Source organism: Camponotus vicinus, unplaced genomic scaffold (genome assembly GCF_025532165.1).
Source record: "Camponotus vicinus isolate PSW18456_S1 unplaced genomic scaffold, iyCamVici1.0 SCAF_3, whole genome shotgun sequence".
NCBI classification, from domain to species: Eukaryota; Metazoa; Arthropoda; class Insecta; order Hymenoptera; family Formicidae; genus Camponotus; species Camponotus vicinus.
Genome location: NW_028141967.1, coordinates 23,956,946 through 23,970,892, shown reverse-complemented (window position 1 = coordinate 23,970,892; position 13,947 = coordinate 23,956,946). Strand labels below are relative to the sequence as shown.

Here is a 13,947-nt window from a genome sequence, read left to right as displayed (position 1 = left end):
AGGTAAAAATCGGCATTATCACATTGACAAAATACATCAAGAACACCAGACGTGCACATTCAAATTGTGGCCCTCGTATTTACGACTTTGTCCTATATATAATGATGTTTGCCATACGACCTTATCACGTTAATCAATTTCGCACAAAAGCTCATAACATCATGCTGTCATTTATCATTATAAATAGAAAATAAAGAATATCCGCACTCACATACATAAAAAATATTAAAAAGTTAAGAATATAATTTTTTCCACTCGCATCAATAAAGCTGAAATTATTGAAATAAATTTTGAAAACACAACAGTTGGTAATAAATTGTTAAACATTTACTTAATCATATTTCAAACAGATATAAGCATCACCCGGGAAAAAAAAGTCCATATAAAATTGGCCATATATGGATTTTGTCAATATCTAATTATGTTTTGCCAAATATAGTCATATATGATATCATATATGAATAAATATTATCAGATCTGAAAATTAAGTACCACTAAGAGTACACCGAAAAAATTGTATTCTTAACTTAAGAATATGCCACTTATCTTTAGAATATATACCACTAAAATAGGCGCTAAGAGGATCCTCTTAAGTTAAGAGGAAAATCTTCTAAAGAGATATTCTTAATATACAGAGAAAAATATTTCTTTGGATTTAATAAATTTTGTTGAAGTCAAATATATTTAATTATTGGTCTAAAAGTTTTTTTCCGCCTAATTTCAAATAATCTGTTTAATATTCTGAATCCCAACAAGGAATCCAGATTATTAAATAAATTATTTTAAATTCAGTTCGAAATTAAACTGATAAACAGTGATGTCAGAAAGAGGATGCGGCTCACGTGCACACAGAGAACCTGTGTGTGAGCAGCGTCCTCTCTTTCACACCACTGTTAAGGGAAAAAAATATACTTTAGATCTTACGTTAATACAAGTCCTTTATATACATTTCATGATAAATATTGAACGAGAAAAATTAAGAGTGGTGTCGCCGCGTAGCGGCAAATGAAGAAACATGTCGCGCACACAAAAATCGAGTTGCGGCGTAGAAGTCGCAAATTAAGAATATATTCTTATTTATTAAGAATATTTATTAAGAGGACTTATAAAGAGGACTTTTAATTAATTAAATATACAATGCAAGATATAATTTTTAGGAAAAATTATATTCGTCTATATAAAAAAAGGTAAAATCATATATAATCTTAAATGATTATATATAATATCATATATGATTTATATCAAAGCATACATGAAACTAACCTTTGCTTTGGTTTTATACATGCTTAGATATGATATCAATATCTGACTATGTCTGATTGTGCAAAATGACGTGAGTTATCTAATATCATTTTTTATGATCAGAAATGGTCAGAGATGAACATCATATCTAAGCATATACAAAAACGTATGCTCTGATAAAATCATATGTGATATTATATATAATTACATTAGACTGTATATAATTTTACTTTTTTTTATATAAATAGACATGGACTTTTTTTTCCCGGGCAGTTTAGATAATAAATGACGCACTCATGTATCACACGTGTATATACACGAGATTGTTGATTCTGCGCATTAATTTCTTCGAATCCAATCTGTAATAGCTGATGCATTCTTAATGCGCTGGATGTGGAGGCATTCTAAGAAATTCTATGCGCTATTAATGCGCACATTAAGTGAAACGAAATAGTTTTCTCTGCAGCTTATGCATTTCATGCGTGAAATGGAAGGCACTCAAAATACATCAAGAACGTCAGATGTGCACATTCAAATAGATGTAAACGTCAGTTTAACTAAGTGATCAGCATTGTTACTTTAACGAGATATATCAAAAGCAATCAGCATTGTCACTTTGACAAAATACATCAAGAATATCAGACGTGCATTCTCTGTAATGTAAGTAATTACACATTAATCACATTTTTATTGTGTAGGTTCATTATTATAAAATATTTAAATTCATAATTATTATATATTTAGTTTGGAAGATGGGGAAATTTCAACGTGATCTAGGTATTGCGCTAATACTTTATTTCGGATTAATTACAACATTAGGAACATGTATTCTACAACCTGAAGGCACGAAATTACGATTAGTGAGCGCGGTACGATGTGAAAACTAATGTTCTGCAAAAAAGATTTCTCTTAAAATACTCAAGATCAATGTAATGTTGAAATTTTCAGATATTCAGACATGGCGATCGTACAGTAGATCTTAGCACTAATGAATCTTATCCAAATGATCCATATAAAGATTATGATTATTATCCAGATGGTAATGGTCAATTAACTAATGTAAGATATATTTTACTTATACATTACATAACATATTATATTTTATTTTTAATCTTTACATTGTTAGTAAATATACATGTTTATATATACATAGTAAATATACATAGTTACATATTTAAAATTTTCAAAAAAAAAATAATTACCATTAAGACAATTTTGGGCAAGATTTTTCATCAAAGTAATGCGCGTCTAAATAAATATATCTGTAACAATGAAAAGATCGATCTTTTTTGTTCACGTGGAAGATATTATTGCTTTCTATATATTCTTAAATCTTCGTTTCTCTGAAAAAGAAATTAACAGTAAATTACATCTTATTTTTTTCTTATTGTTTATATTTATTAATAATGTTATTAAGGGCGGCAAGAAGAGAGCATATAAATTAGGATTAACATTAAGAAATAGATACAACAGTTTTCTCGGAAATGTATACCATCCGACAAATATCTATGCACAGAGCACGAAGGTCGTTAGGATTAAGATGAGTTTACAGGTAGTTTTCGCTGCACTTTATCCACCTGCTAATCTACAAAAGTGGAATCCGCTGCTTCTTTGGCAACCAGTGGATTTCGAGTATACTAATATGACTTACGATGAAATATTGTTGCCATTGCAGTGCCCCATGTAAGTAATTATAATATTTTTTCTTCATCAATTAATATCAATAAATCGTATATATCTCAGATAATATAATCTCAGATAACATGTTTAATTATATTAATGTAAGAATTATAACAAATTAATAAAGAAACTATACATGTAAATCAAACATAATTGATAGAATCTAAATAAACATGTATAATAATTCTCTTCTCTTCTCTTATCGAAACATTTCAAACGTTTATATTTTAGTATTACATAGTTAATAGATATTACATATGGGATAATTCTTTTAATTCAATTATAGCAATTAAGATTTTCGGTGTTATGTTCTAAAAAAATTATATAAATGTTATATTTGTATATAAAGATTATGTTACATAAACTTTATCACATAAATAGTATTATAATTATTTAATTATTTCTCTTCTTGAAATTATTTCTTCAAACTATTTCAAGTATTTTAAACTATTCGCGCATTTCTTTTTAGATATCAACGACTTTATAATGACATGTTACAAAATAATGTAGCAATAAAGAAAAAAGTATCAGAATTTGCTGATTTAATGAAAACAGTATCAATCTATACAGGAAAAAATATGACGACAATCTATGATCTCTATCTTATATATCAGACTTTGGATGCAGAAGCAGCTTTTGGACTACGTTTACCAGAGTGGACGCAAAGCTTATTTCCAAATGGCGCACTTATGAATGCCACTGTTTTACAATTTGATCTATTTAGTTACGACATGCTAAATAAAATTAATGGAGGCATGTTTGAATCAAAAACCTATATTTTACTTATAAATTACCTATTACGTTTTGAAGTTTAATCTTTGATTAAATATTATATATTTTGATTATATAAATAGTATTCAGCTATAAATTCACTCGTTCTATTCCCTTTCATTTCTCTGTAATCAATATAGCAATAAAAGTGTTAGAAATATAATCGCTTTTAACATCATAAATCTTTAAAAAAAGTTATTTTTACCGGAATATGTTTTAAATATGCAAGAAATATATTATTTCTGTTATAAATAACAGCATTCTAAACACCGTTACCGTTTTAGATCTCTAGAATACATATTACCAAATAAATTTTGATTAAAAAGAAAATTGAATTTATTATTTTATAAATTAGTTTATTACTATATAAAAGATTGGTGCACATCTTGATTGTGTTATCTAATATAAAGCGTTCACATACATTGACAAAAATCATACCTATGTGCGTCTGTATGTGCGTTATGTATTTTTATATTTTTTAAAATATTCATGCGATTTTTTTACAGGTCCATTATTACGCAAAATAATTAACGATATGAATGCAATGATCAATGGAACTTTAAAAGATCGAAAGCTCAATCTCTTTTCTGCACATGATGGTAATGTAGCCGGAATAATGTACGCTTTAAATATATTCGATGAGCAAGTTCCACAGTACACGAGCAGTATTATGATAGAATTGCATGAAAAGAATGGCGAATTTTTTGTTAAAGTAAGCGTCTAATATCTCGTCTGCTAGTAATACGTGCCTGCCAGTAGCGTGTGACAATACGAATAATGTTTGTCACTAACGACTAATAACTAATAAATGAAACTTATTTCTTGTAGGTGGTCCATTATTTAGGCATTCCATCAACAATAATAGAAAAATGCATCCCGGGCTGCGAAATATTATGCCCATACGATAAATTCATTCAATTAACATCGGCAGTAACTGCGACGAACGAAGAATTGAAATGCTCATAGTACACATAGAATAGTGCACAGAATAAATTGCATTGCGATGTCCTGATGTGTCATTAGCTCTTACTTATTTTTATTCAATATTCTACAATAATCATATTAGAATTTTATATAAAACCAGCAATATGTCTCTTCCTCTCTTCTCTTTTGTCTTGTATATAAATCATTTATATATAAATCATTTATATATAAATTATTTATAAAGTTAGCACTTACTTTTCGATGCCTCTCTCGTATTTTTGATACATATACGTATCACATATGTATGTATCTAATAATATTCTATAATATTATGTATATAATAATATATCTGTAATATTCTATAATATCTATAATATTAGGAATAGAAAGCAAGAAAATATTTTGCTAAATAAATACAATAGATATCATGAGACATACAATAGATATCATATACAATAGACATCAAAAAGTTTAGAATAAAATTTAACACAAAATAATCGTTCTTTTCTTAATGCAGTGATATTATCCAGAATCAAATACATATATTTATATTTTCGGATTTATTACTTTAATATAATATTTAAATATAAGCTTCCTATTCTTAGTTATAAAATATATTAAATAATAATAAAAAAATATAATCAAACAATATGTTCAGTTATTTTTGCTTTGAAGTCAAAGTCTAATATTATCCGTATTCTTCGCGTAATCGTCGCCTGTTAATGATACAAATGTATTTTTTTCTAATATACCAGTATTGCATTAAAATTAGTATAATTATGTTAGCCTCTGTCTGTATGTGAGAGTCACATCACTTATCTGATGGCTTAATACAGTTTTCCAGATCTGAAAGACAAAAAACTGTGTGTATTATGCTTCAAACGATTATATAATTTCTTATCAATCTTCTCTTTCCACAAAATGTAAAATTTGTTCTTATTTTTTTCTTTATTATTTCTTCGAATTAATAATTATTAATTATTAATTATTAATAATCAATAATTATTTCTTAGAATTAATAATTTTGTATTGCATGTTAATAAATTATACATACACATACATACACATACATATACATACATATACATACACACACAGATATATATATATATATATATATATATATATATATATATATATATTCTACATATCATATATATTATTTAAATTTTAGACTGTCATTTTTTCATTCTTTTGCAGTTTCTAATCAATGTAAACAATGAAACATATAATAAATAATATTAATAACTTCTTTTCTTTTATCTTATTTTATTTCTTAAGTGAAAATGTCAGATTACAATAATTATTTCTTAGAATTAATAATTTTGTATTGCATGTTAATAAATTATACATACACATACATACACATACATATACATACATATACATACACACACAGATATATATATATATATATATATATATATATATATATATATTCTACATATCATATATATTATTTAAATTTTAGACTGTCATTTTTTCATTCTTTTGCAGTTTCTAATCAATGTAAACAATGAAACATATAATAAATAATATTAATAACTTCTTTTCTTTTATCTTATTTTATTTCTTAAGTGAAAATGTCAGATTACAATTAAAAAATTACATAGAATTATCAAAATTTAATTACAAAATTTGAATATAACATATGAAAAATATCGTATTTTTATTTATTTAGATTTATTAATCTATGCTTTGCATGAAAAACACGACAGTTGGTAATGGATTGTTAAACACTTACTTAATCATATTTCAAACAGACATAAGCATCAGTTTAGATAAGATCAAAAACGATCGGCATTGTCATTTTGACAAAATATATCAAGAACGTCAGACGTGCACATTCAAATAGATGTAAACGTTAGTTTAAATAAGTGATTAGCATTGTTATTTTAACGAGATATATCAAAAGCAATCAGCACTGTCACTTTGACAAAATACATCAAGAATACCAGCCGTGCATTCTCTAATGTAAGTAATTACACATTAATCACATTTTTATTTTGTAAATTCATTATTATAAAATATTTAAATTCATAATTATTATATATTTAGTTTGGAAGATGAGCAAATTTCAACGTAATCTAAGTATTGCGATAATACTTTGTTTCGGTTTACTTACAACATTAGGAACATGTATTCTACAACCTGAAGGCACGAAATTACGATTAGTGAGCGCGGTATGTGAAAAATAATGTTCTGCAAAAAAGATTTCTCCTAAAATACTCGAGATCAATGTAATGTTGAAATTTTCAGATATTCAGACATGGCGATCGTACAGTAGATCTTAACACTAATGAATCTTATCCAAATGATCCATATAAAGATTATGACTACTATCCAGATGGCAATGGTCAATTAACTAATGTAAGATACATTTTACTTGTACATTACAATACATTTTTAATTTTTTCATTGTTAATAAATATGTTACATATTTATAATTTTCAATAAACAAAAATTACAAAACTTAAGATAATTTTGCTCAAGATTTGTCATCGTACATCAATTTAAATACGGTTAGAACACATTTGTAACAATAAAGAGATTGATTTTTCTTATTTCTTTTTGTTTTCGCATGAAAGATATTATTGCTTCATTCTCAAATCTTCGTTTCACTGAAAGAGAAATTAATAATAAGTTATGTCTTATTTTTATCTTATTATTTACATTTACTAATAATGTTATTAAGGCTGGCAAGAAGAGAGCATATAGATTTGGATTAACATTAGGAAATAGATACAACAGTTTTCTCGGAAATGTATACTATCAGCCAAATATCTACGCACAAAGTACGGTATTCGTTAGGACGAAGATGAGCTTACAGGTAGTTTTTACAGCACTTTATCCACCTGCTGCTCTGCAAAAGTGGAATCCGCTGCTTCTTTGGCAACCAGTGGATTTCGAGTATACTAATATGACTTACGATGAACTAATGTTACCAATGCAGTGCCCTATGTAAGTAATCCTTCTTTCTTTACCAATTATATAATAACAATAAGTCGTACATCTCAAGTAACATAATGCTTAATTATATTAATGTAAAAATAAATTTTAACAAATTAATGAAAAAATATATGCAAGCCAAACGTAATTGATAGAATTTATAGAAACATGTATAATAATTTTTTTCTCTTATCAAAACATTTCGAACATTTATATTTTAGCAATTATATATAGATAATATAGGTTAATTATTATAATTTAATTATGGCATTTTTAAAACTTTTCAGCGTTATAGTTTTAAAAAAGTGCTATATTTAAAGATTATGTTATATAAATTTTATCACATAAATAATATTATAATTATTTAATTATTTCTCTCCTTGAAATTATTTCTTTACACTATTTCAAGTATTTTAAACTATTTGCGTATTTCTTTTTAGGTATTTCCAACTTTATAATGACATGTTACAAAATAATGTAATAATTAAAAAAAAAGTAGCAGATTTTGCTGATATAATGAAAAAAGTATCGATCTACACAGGAAAAAATATAACGAGAATCTTTGATCTCTTTCATATATATCAGACTTTGGAAGCAGAAGCAGCTTTTGGACTACGTTTACCAAAGTGGACGCAAAGCTTATTTCCAAATGGCGCACTTATGAATGCCACTGTTTTACAATATGATCTACTTAGTTACGGCATGCTAAATAAAATTAATGGAGGCATGTTTGAATCAAAAACCTATATTTTGCTTATAAATTACCTATTATGTATTGAAGATTAATCTTTGATTAAATATTATATATTTTGGTTATTTATAGCATTCATCTATAAATTCACTTGTTCTATTTCTTCAAATTTCTCTGGAATGAATATAACAATAAAAATAATAAAAATAATTTTAATGTTATAAGTCTTTAAAAAAAGTTATTTTTATTATGTTTTAAATATATTTTAAATATGCGAGAAATATATTGTCTCTGTAAATAAAAGCATTTTGAATTACCGTTTTAGATTTCTAGAATACAGGTAATTAAGTAAATTCTGATTAAGAAAAAAAGTTGAATTTATTTTATAAATTATTTTATTATTACATAAAAGATTGGTGCACATCTTGATTGTGTGTTATCTAATATGAAACGTTTATATACGTTAACAAATATTATATCTGTATATGTGTGTCTGTCTATGTGTGTTTATATTTATGTATTTTATGTATTTGTATGTATTTTTATATTTTTAAAAATTTTTATGAAATATTCGACAAGATGCGATTTTTTTACAGGTGTATTATTACGCAGAATAATTAACGATATGAATGAAATAATCAATGGAACTTTAAAAGATCGAAAGCTCAATCTCTTTTCTGGACATGATCTTAATGTGGCTGGAATAATGCACGCTATAAATATATTCGATGAGCATGTTCCACGGTACACGAGCAGTATTATGATAGAATTGCATGAAAAGAATGGCGAATTTTTTGTTAAAGTAAGTGTCTAATTTCTCGTCTGTCAGTAACACGTGCGACGAATAATATTTGTCAGTCCTAACATCGTTGTCAACGCCTAACAACTAACAAATGTAACTTATTTCTTATAGGTAATACATTATTTAGGCATTCCATCAACAATAATAGAAAAATGCATCCCCGGCTGCGAAATATTATGCCCATATGATAAATTCATACAATTAACATCGGCATCAACTGCGACGAACGATGAATTGGAATGTCCAGAATTATTGCTCACTACTTTTAATTTTTGACGATTTGATTTCTGATTGTTTCTGTTAATTTTTTCACGATATAAATCGTGTGTGTTACACTTAACGAAACATCTAAAAAAGTTAGAGTTTTTATGGAATCAATTATATGTATAGTGATCGTTTTTCTTTTTTACAAAAAAAAAATATTTAATTTACATAAGTTTAAAACAGAAGTAAAGTTAACCAATTTAATATGTTTTAGATAAACGGAAATGCCGCGTATATAGTTTTAGCTTTTCATTATTATTATCAATTCGTTCTTATTTGAACCAAATAATTTATCAAAAAAAGAAAATAAAATAAAATTATAATTTGATAATCTCTTTAATCTTACACGGTACGTAAGAGGTATTATGAGAATGCCATCCCGTATCGGGTAAGACAGCGGATTTTTATTACATTTTTCTCATTATTATCCGGTATCGCGTACTGTTGAAAACTAGATGCCCATACGATCGCGGAAAGTTAAGTTCGTTAAGTATGCCCAGAGCCGTGTCTTATCGAAGACACGGAGCTCAGATCCTCCGCCTACCGTGCCGTAGCATAACAATTACCCTATTATTTCGCACACACTCTCAGGTGTATAGCAATTCGCCGTTGAGCCTATACACCGCATATTTCCGTTCCGCGATACACCCCCAACTTCTATTAAGGTTAAATCTTTTCGACCATCGCGTAAGCAGATATCAGCGCTAAAGTTTAATTTGTACGTCCATGTTATTACCAATTACGTCGGTACGAATATTTACTTTATGTGATTGCACGTAAATGATCAATTTTTATCCAAGTATATACTTATTACTGGAAAAGCTTTTTCTTAAAAAAATACGCTGTGTTTATCATATATCATGTAATAAAATAAAATAAAGAGAGAGATAAAAATATTCTTTATTAAGAATTTTTTCCCAACAGTATTATCCGTTGTGCTTTCGCTTGTGGCTGTTATAAATCTAAAATTAATTTATTTTTATTTTTATTTATAAATTAAGGAAATTGTTTCTGTTTAATTAAAAAAAATTCCAATGATATATTTTTGTAAGATAGAAATGTTATCGAAAACAATGTTGTAGCATAGCGTGTTCTTTCAATTTTAAAAATCATCGCGAAACTCATCGCTAAAAGAACAGGAGGTTTCAGCTATTGCAAAGAAAGTTCGTCTTTCTTTTTCCCTTTTCTTTCGTGCCGGACCATCCTTTTCTGTTACCCCTTTTTCTCTCCTGTAATCCTTCCCTCGCTCCATCGGGATAAACTCTTGAAATTTCCGAGAGTTGCCCGGATGAGAAGAACCAGTTCCGCACTCCTAATTCTGCGGAATTAAACTCGTGAAATCGTTCTAATTGCGGATACAAGAGCATCGGGGCACTTGCATTGAATCGAGTTGTATCGTACTTTTACGATGCGATACTGCGATTGAATTAATCATCGCTCAATTTCCGATACAAAATTCTGTTAAATCGTACTATATTTCGAACGTCAACAGCTTTAATTTATAACTAATGAAAATATATGTCAATTTACCATACGCAAAATACGAACATTTTTCCAAAATATTCCACAGTCAATTTTTTAATATCTTTATGATCCATAAATTAAAGCTTGAAATTTCAAATTAAAGCACGAAACTTTAAATCCGCAAAAGTTAAAGTAAAGTCTGATTAAATGAGAAATAGTCTTATTCATTATTTGCACTCCTTTGAAGTTTAGTTCTCATAAAATTATCCATTTTTAATATTATAACTTAAAATTCTCGTCATTTTTATTCTTTCCAAGTAGAAGTCGAAGACACTGAATTTAGCTAAAAATCCATAGATAAAGGGTAGTTTGCTCACTCCGAGATATCCTGTATGGTATAAAGTATAAAATTTCGCAAAGTATGTAGTAAGTAGTTTAAACTTTAAAGTTTGAAAGCAATACAGTAAAGAAGATACGCGCTTTCGATAAGTCTCGATTACAAGAATTCCGCTACTTAATATGCAATTATCTACTAAAATTAGCTGATGAAGGATTAATCCTTTTTTATAATCAATTTCTATGACCTTTCCTTCTCCCTCCTCTAAAATAAAATTACATAAGGAACGATAAATTCCTTTTTAAATGAAAAGAATGAAAAAATTACATATCTGGAGCATTTCTTAAATTTGCAATTTGTCGAGGAATGCAAAATTTGCCGAAAAAAATTGATCTTGCGAAAGTTAGCTTGAAAATGCACGATTTAATTGAACATTCGTAATAATTTGTCTGCGAATTTGGGTGCAAACTCTGCGGTAGCGTTCGCGTGCGATTCGTCGGTGGCAAGGAATTAGCACGAGCTGTCGAGTAGACAATACGGAATTAATTATAATTAACTGCCATTCACAAAAGTTTCCGCGAACAATTTTGTGGTCGCACCATACCCGGTTATAATGAACTCTCTCCTAGCAGCTCCTATCATTTACATACTCTTACATTCAAACTGGATTTTCGTTTGGCTGCCGTGCACGCTAGTTCGCGACAACCTCAAGAAACTTCTTTAAATTATGCCCTTTGGAATATACCTTTAGTATGACGTAGAATATGGCATTTGTTGAGAACTTCCCGCCAAGTTGAAGAAATATTGTTGCAACATCGTAAAAATGTAGACGACTGATTCTTATCGCCATAATGGAGATTAGATATTTCGAAAAGGAAGAAAGTCTAAAAAATTCAAGGATTAAAATATGGAAAATTTTTATCGCGCGTGAGCGTGTATGTATGTGCGCGACAGATTAGTTAATATTTAATACATCTCGGGATTTGAACATTTCAGAACTTCGCATATGCCGATTAATTTTGTTATAAACTTACAAAAAATTCTCAATTAACCTTCTTTTGACTATTGTTCTCTAAATTCTTATGAATAAAATAATTAAAATAATTAAAAATAATAAAAAATTTTAAATAAGTCATAAGAAAATTCTTTTAATTAATAGTTTTTTATATATTACATTCATGATACGCAATATGTAATCTAATATGTGATAATAATTGAAAGTGCACGAAAAGATTTAGAAATAATGATATAAATGTCATATATTCATGCTGTTATTAAACAATTTTATTATTGACAGCATGAATTAATTGTAATTACTAATAACTTGTTGTATAAATTTTTAATTATAATTACTAATAACTTGTATAAATTTTTAATTTTTTTAAATATATTTTTTTATATATATTATTAATTTTAATGATTAATACTTTTATACTTTCGCGCGTATCGTCTTCATCGCAGGTTTTTCTCATTTCAAGAACTAAGCCAGCCATGTGGCCCTCGTATTTACGACTTTGTCCTATATATAATGATGTTGCCCATACAACCTTATCACGTTAATCAATTTCGCACAAAAGCTCGTAATATCATGCTGTCAGTTATCATTATAAATAGAAAATAAAGAATATCTGCACTAACACACATAAAAAATATTAAAATGTTAAGAATATAATTTTTTCCACTCGCATCAATAAAGCCGAAATTATTGAAATAAATTTTGAATCGAATGATACTTAATTTGCAAATAATAAAATTTCTTATTTTTTATTCAAAATATTACTTTATATTAAATAATAAAATTTCTCATTTTTTATTCAAAATAATACTTGCATATTTTAAAATTATATCAAATTTGTATACAACACATTTAAAAAAAATTTTATGATAAAGTACACTAAAAGAGATATTAGATTTTTGTTTTTGTCATAATTTGAAAAATTTTATGCCAATAAATTTATAAAACTTTAAAAAATGAGCACTTATAAGTGTCTCGTGTGCACATGTTTATATATGCACGCATATGAATGTTATATCAGAAAATGTAAGTGTTACATATTCGGCTGACGTTTAGTAGTGCATTATCAGTTCGCTTCGCGCTCATAGGAAACCGCAATTTCCACAAATTACACGGATGAAAACTGACTCTTGCGACTGTACACCATCGGCTACAGCGCGGTGGAATTCATGGGTCGCGGGTTATGCCGCATTCGGTGGTATGTAGTAATTAGCAACATTGCTCCCAGATCTCTCGTGGATGGGAGGATCAGGCTGTAGGATCTGGTGGAGGGGTGCGGAGGCCGGCGAATCCGCTTGCACAGATTTCATTTCGAAGGAATAGAACGCATAGAGCGGCGATATTATCTTGCCAGTATGTATTGTGACTATGACGTTTAATGATCGGATAGTCGAGATAACGGAAGTCATCGCGAGTCAAAACAAAAGTGATTCGAAAATAATAATTCGAACCTACTCTATCCCAGACACAGAATTTTTAGTAAAATCTGTATAAAAATTATCGTAATGTTAATAAGGTTTAAGACTTGAAAGAGCATGTGCATTAATAGCAATTAATTTTTAAATACTCGTGTATTAGTAATTTTAGTAATTAATAATAAGACGTAATAAAAATAGTAATTAATAAATAATAATCAATAAGAAATAATAAAAAATAATAAAGAAATAATAAGAATAGTAATTATAATAAAAAAAATAAAAATATTTTTATTATAAGTCTTTCAAATTTATAATCATTTTTTTTCATTATAATCCAATTGTAAATCGTATAAAAATCTCAAATTTTACATTTAATAAATATTGTATAAA

The 13,947-nt window shown here is 27.5% G+C and overlaps 2 protein-coding genes and 2 long non-coding RNA genes across 7 annotated transcripts in view; 2 read left to right on the top strand and 2 right to left on the bottom strand.

The window, feature by feature from the left end:
* LOC145969294 (uncharacterized) overlaps positions 1-13,947 on the bottom strand; it is a 229,029-nt gene that overhangs the window by 213,456 nt on the left and 1,626 nt on the right. The gene's annotated exons all lie outside the window — the stretch shown is intronic.
* On the top strand, positions 1,608-5,050 carry LOC145968504 (venom acid phosphatase Acph-1-like). 2 transcript variants are annotated; one of them, XM_083094014.1, is made up of 7 exons: positions 1,608-1,902; positions 1,987-2,111; positions 2,191-2,301; positions 2,660-2,925; positions 3,392-3,675; positions 4,200-4,292; positions 4,522-5,050. In XM_083094014.1, the coding sequence occupies exons 2-7, from the start codon at positions 1,995-1,997 to the stop codon at positions 4,599-4,601; spliced, it is 951 nt and encodes a 316-aa protein (XP_082950140.1). In that variant the 5' UTR covers positions 1,608-1,902; positions 1,987-1,994; the 3' UTR covers positions 4,602-5,050. The 2 variants fall into 2 exon arrangements, with proteins under 2 accessions (XP_082950140.1, XP_082950139.1); XM_083094013.1 differs by having other exon boundaries at positions 1,612-1,902; positions 4,200-4,405.
* LOC145968192 (venom acid phosphatase Acph-1-like) lies at positions 6,449-10,198 on the top strand. The gene is made up of 7 exons (XM_083093507.1): positions 6,449-6,591; positions 6,676-6,800; positions 6,877-6,987; positions 7,313-7,578; positions 8,007-8,290; positions 8,854-9,059; positions 9,171-10,198. The coding sequence occupies exons 2-7, from the start codon at positions 6,684-6,686 to the stop codon at positions 9,333-9,335; spliced, it is 1,149 nt and encodes a 382-aa protein (XP_082949633.1). The 5' UTR covers positions 6,449-6,591; positions 6,676-6,683; the 3' UTR covers positions 9,336-10,198.
* On the bottom strand, positions 10,424-13,528 carry LOC145968505 (uncharacterized). Its single transcript, XR_014437750.1, has 3 exons — positions 13,268-13,528; positions 11,870-12,008; positions 10,424-10,641 (listed from the first exon to the last, which is right to left on the bottom strand). It is a non-coding gene; the product is annotated as an uncharacterized LOC145968505 (long non-coding RNA).

Excerpts from the sequence above, each read along its gene's own strand:
- LOC145968504 (XM_083094013.1), top strand. The coding sequence starts at position 1,995 with ATGGGGAAATTTCAACGTGATCTAGGTATTGCGCTAATACTTTATTTC. Across the intron at positions 3,676-4,199 it reads GCTAAATAAAATTAATGGAG|GTCCATTATTACGCAAAATA; the intron begins GCATGTTTGAAT and ends ATTTTTTTACAG. Across the intron at positions 4,406-4,521 it reads ATGGCGAATTTTTTGTTAAA|GTGGTCCATTATTTAGGCAT; the intron begins GTAAGCGTCTAA and ends TATTTCTTGTAG.
- LOC145968192 (XM_083093507.1), top strand. The coding sequence starts at position 6,684 with ATGAGCAAATTTCAACGTAATCTAAGTATTGCGATAATACTTTGTTTC. Across the intron at positions 6,801-6,876 it reads AATTACGATTAGTGAGCGCG|ATATTCAGACATGGCGATCG; the intron begins GTATGTGAAAAA and ends TGAAATTTTCAG. Across the intron at positions 9,060-9,170 it reads ATGGCGAATTTTTTGTTAAA|GTAATACATTATTTAGGCAT; the intron begins GTAAGTGTCTAA and ends TATTTCTTATAG.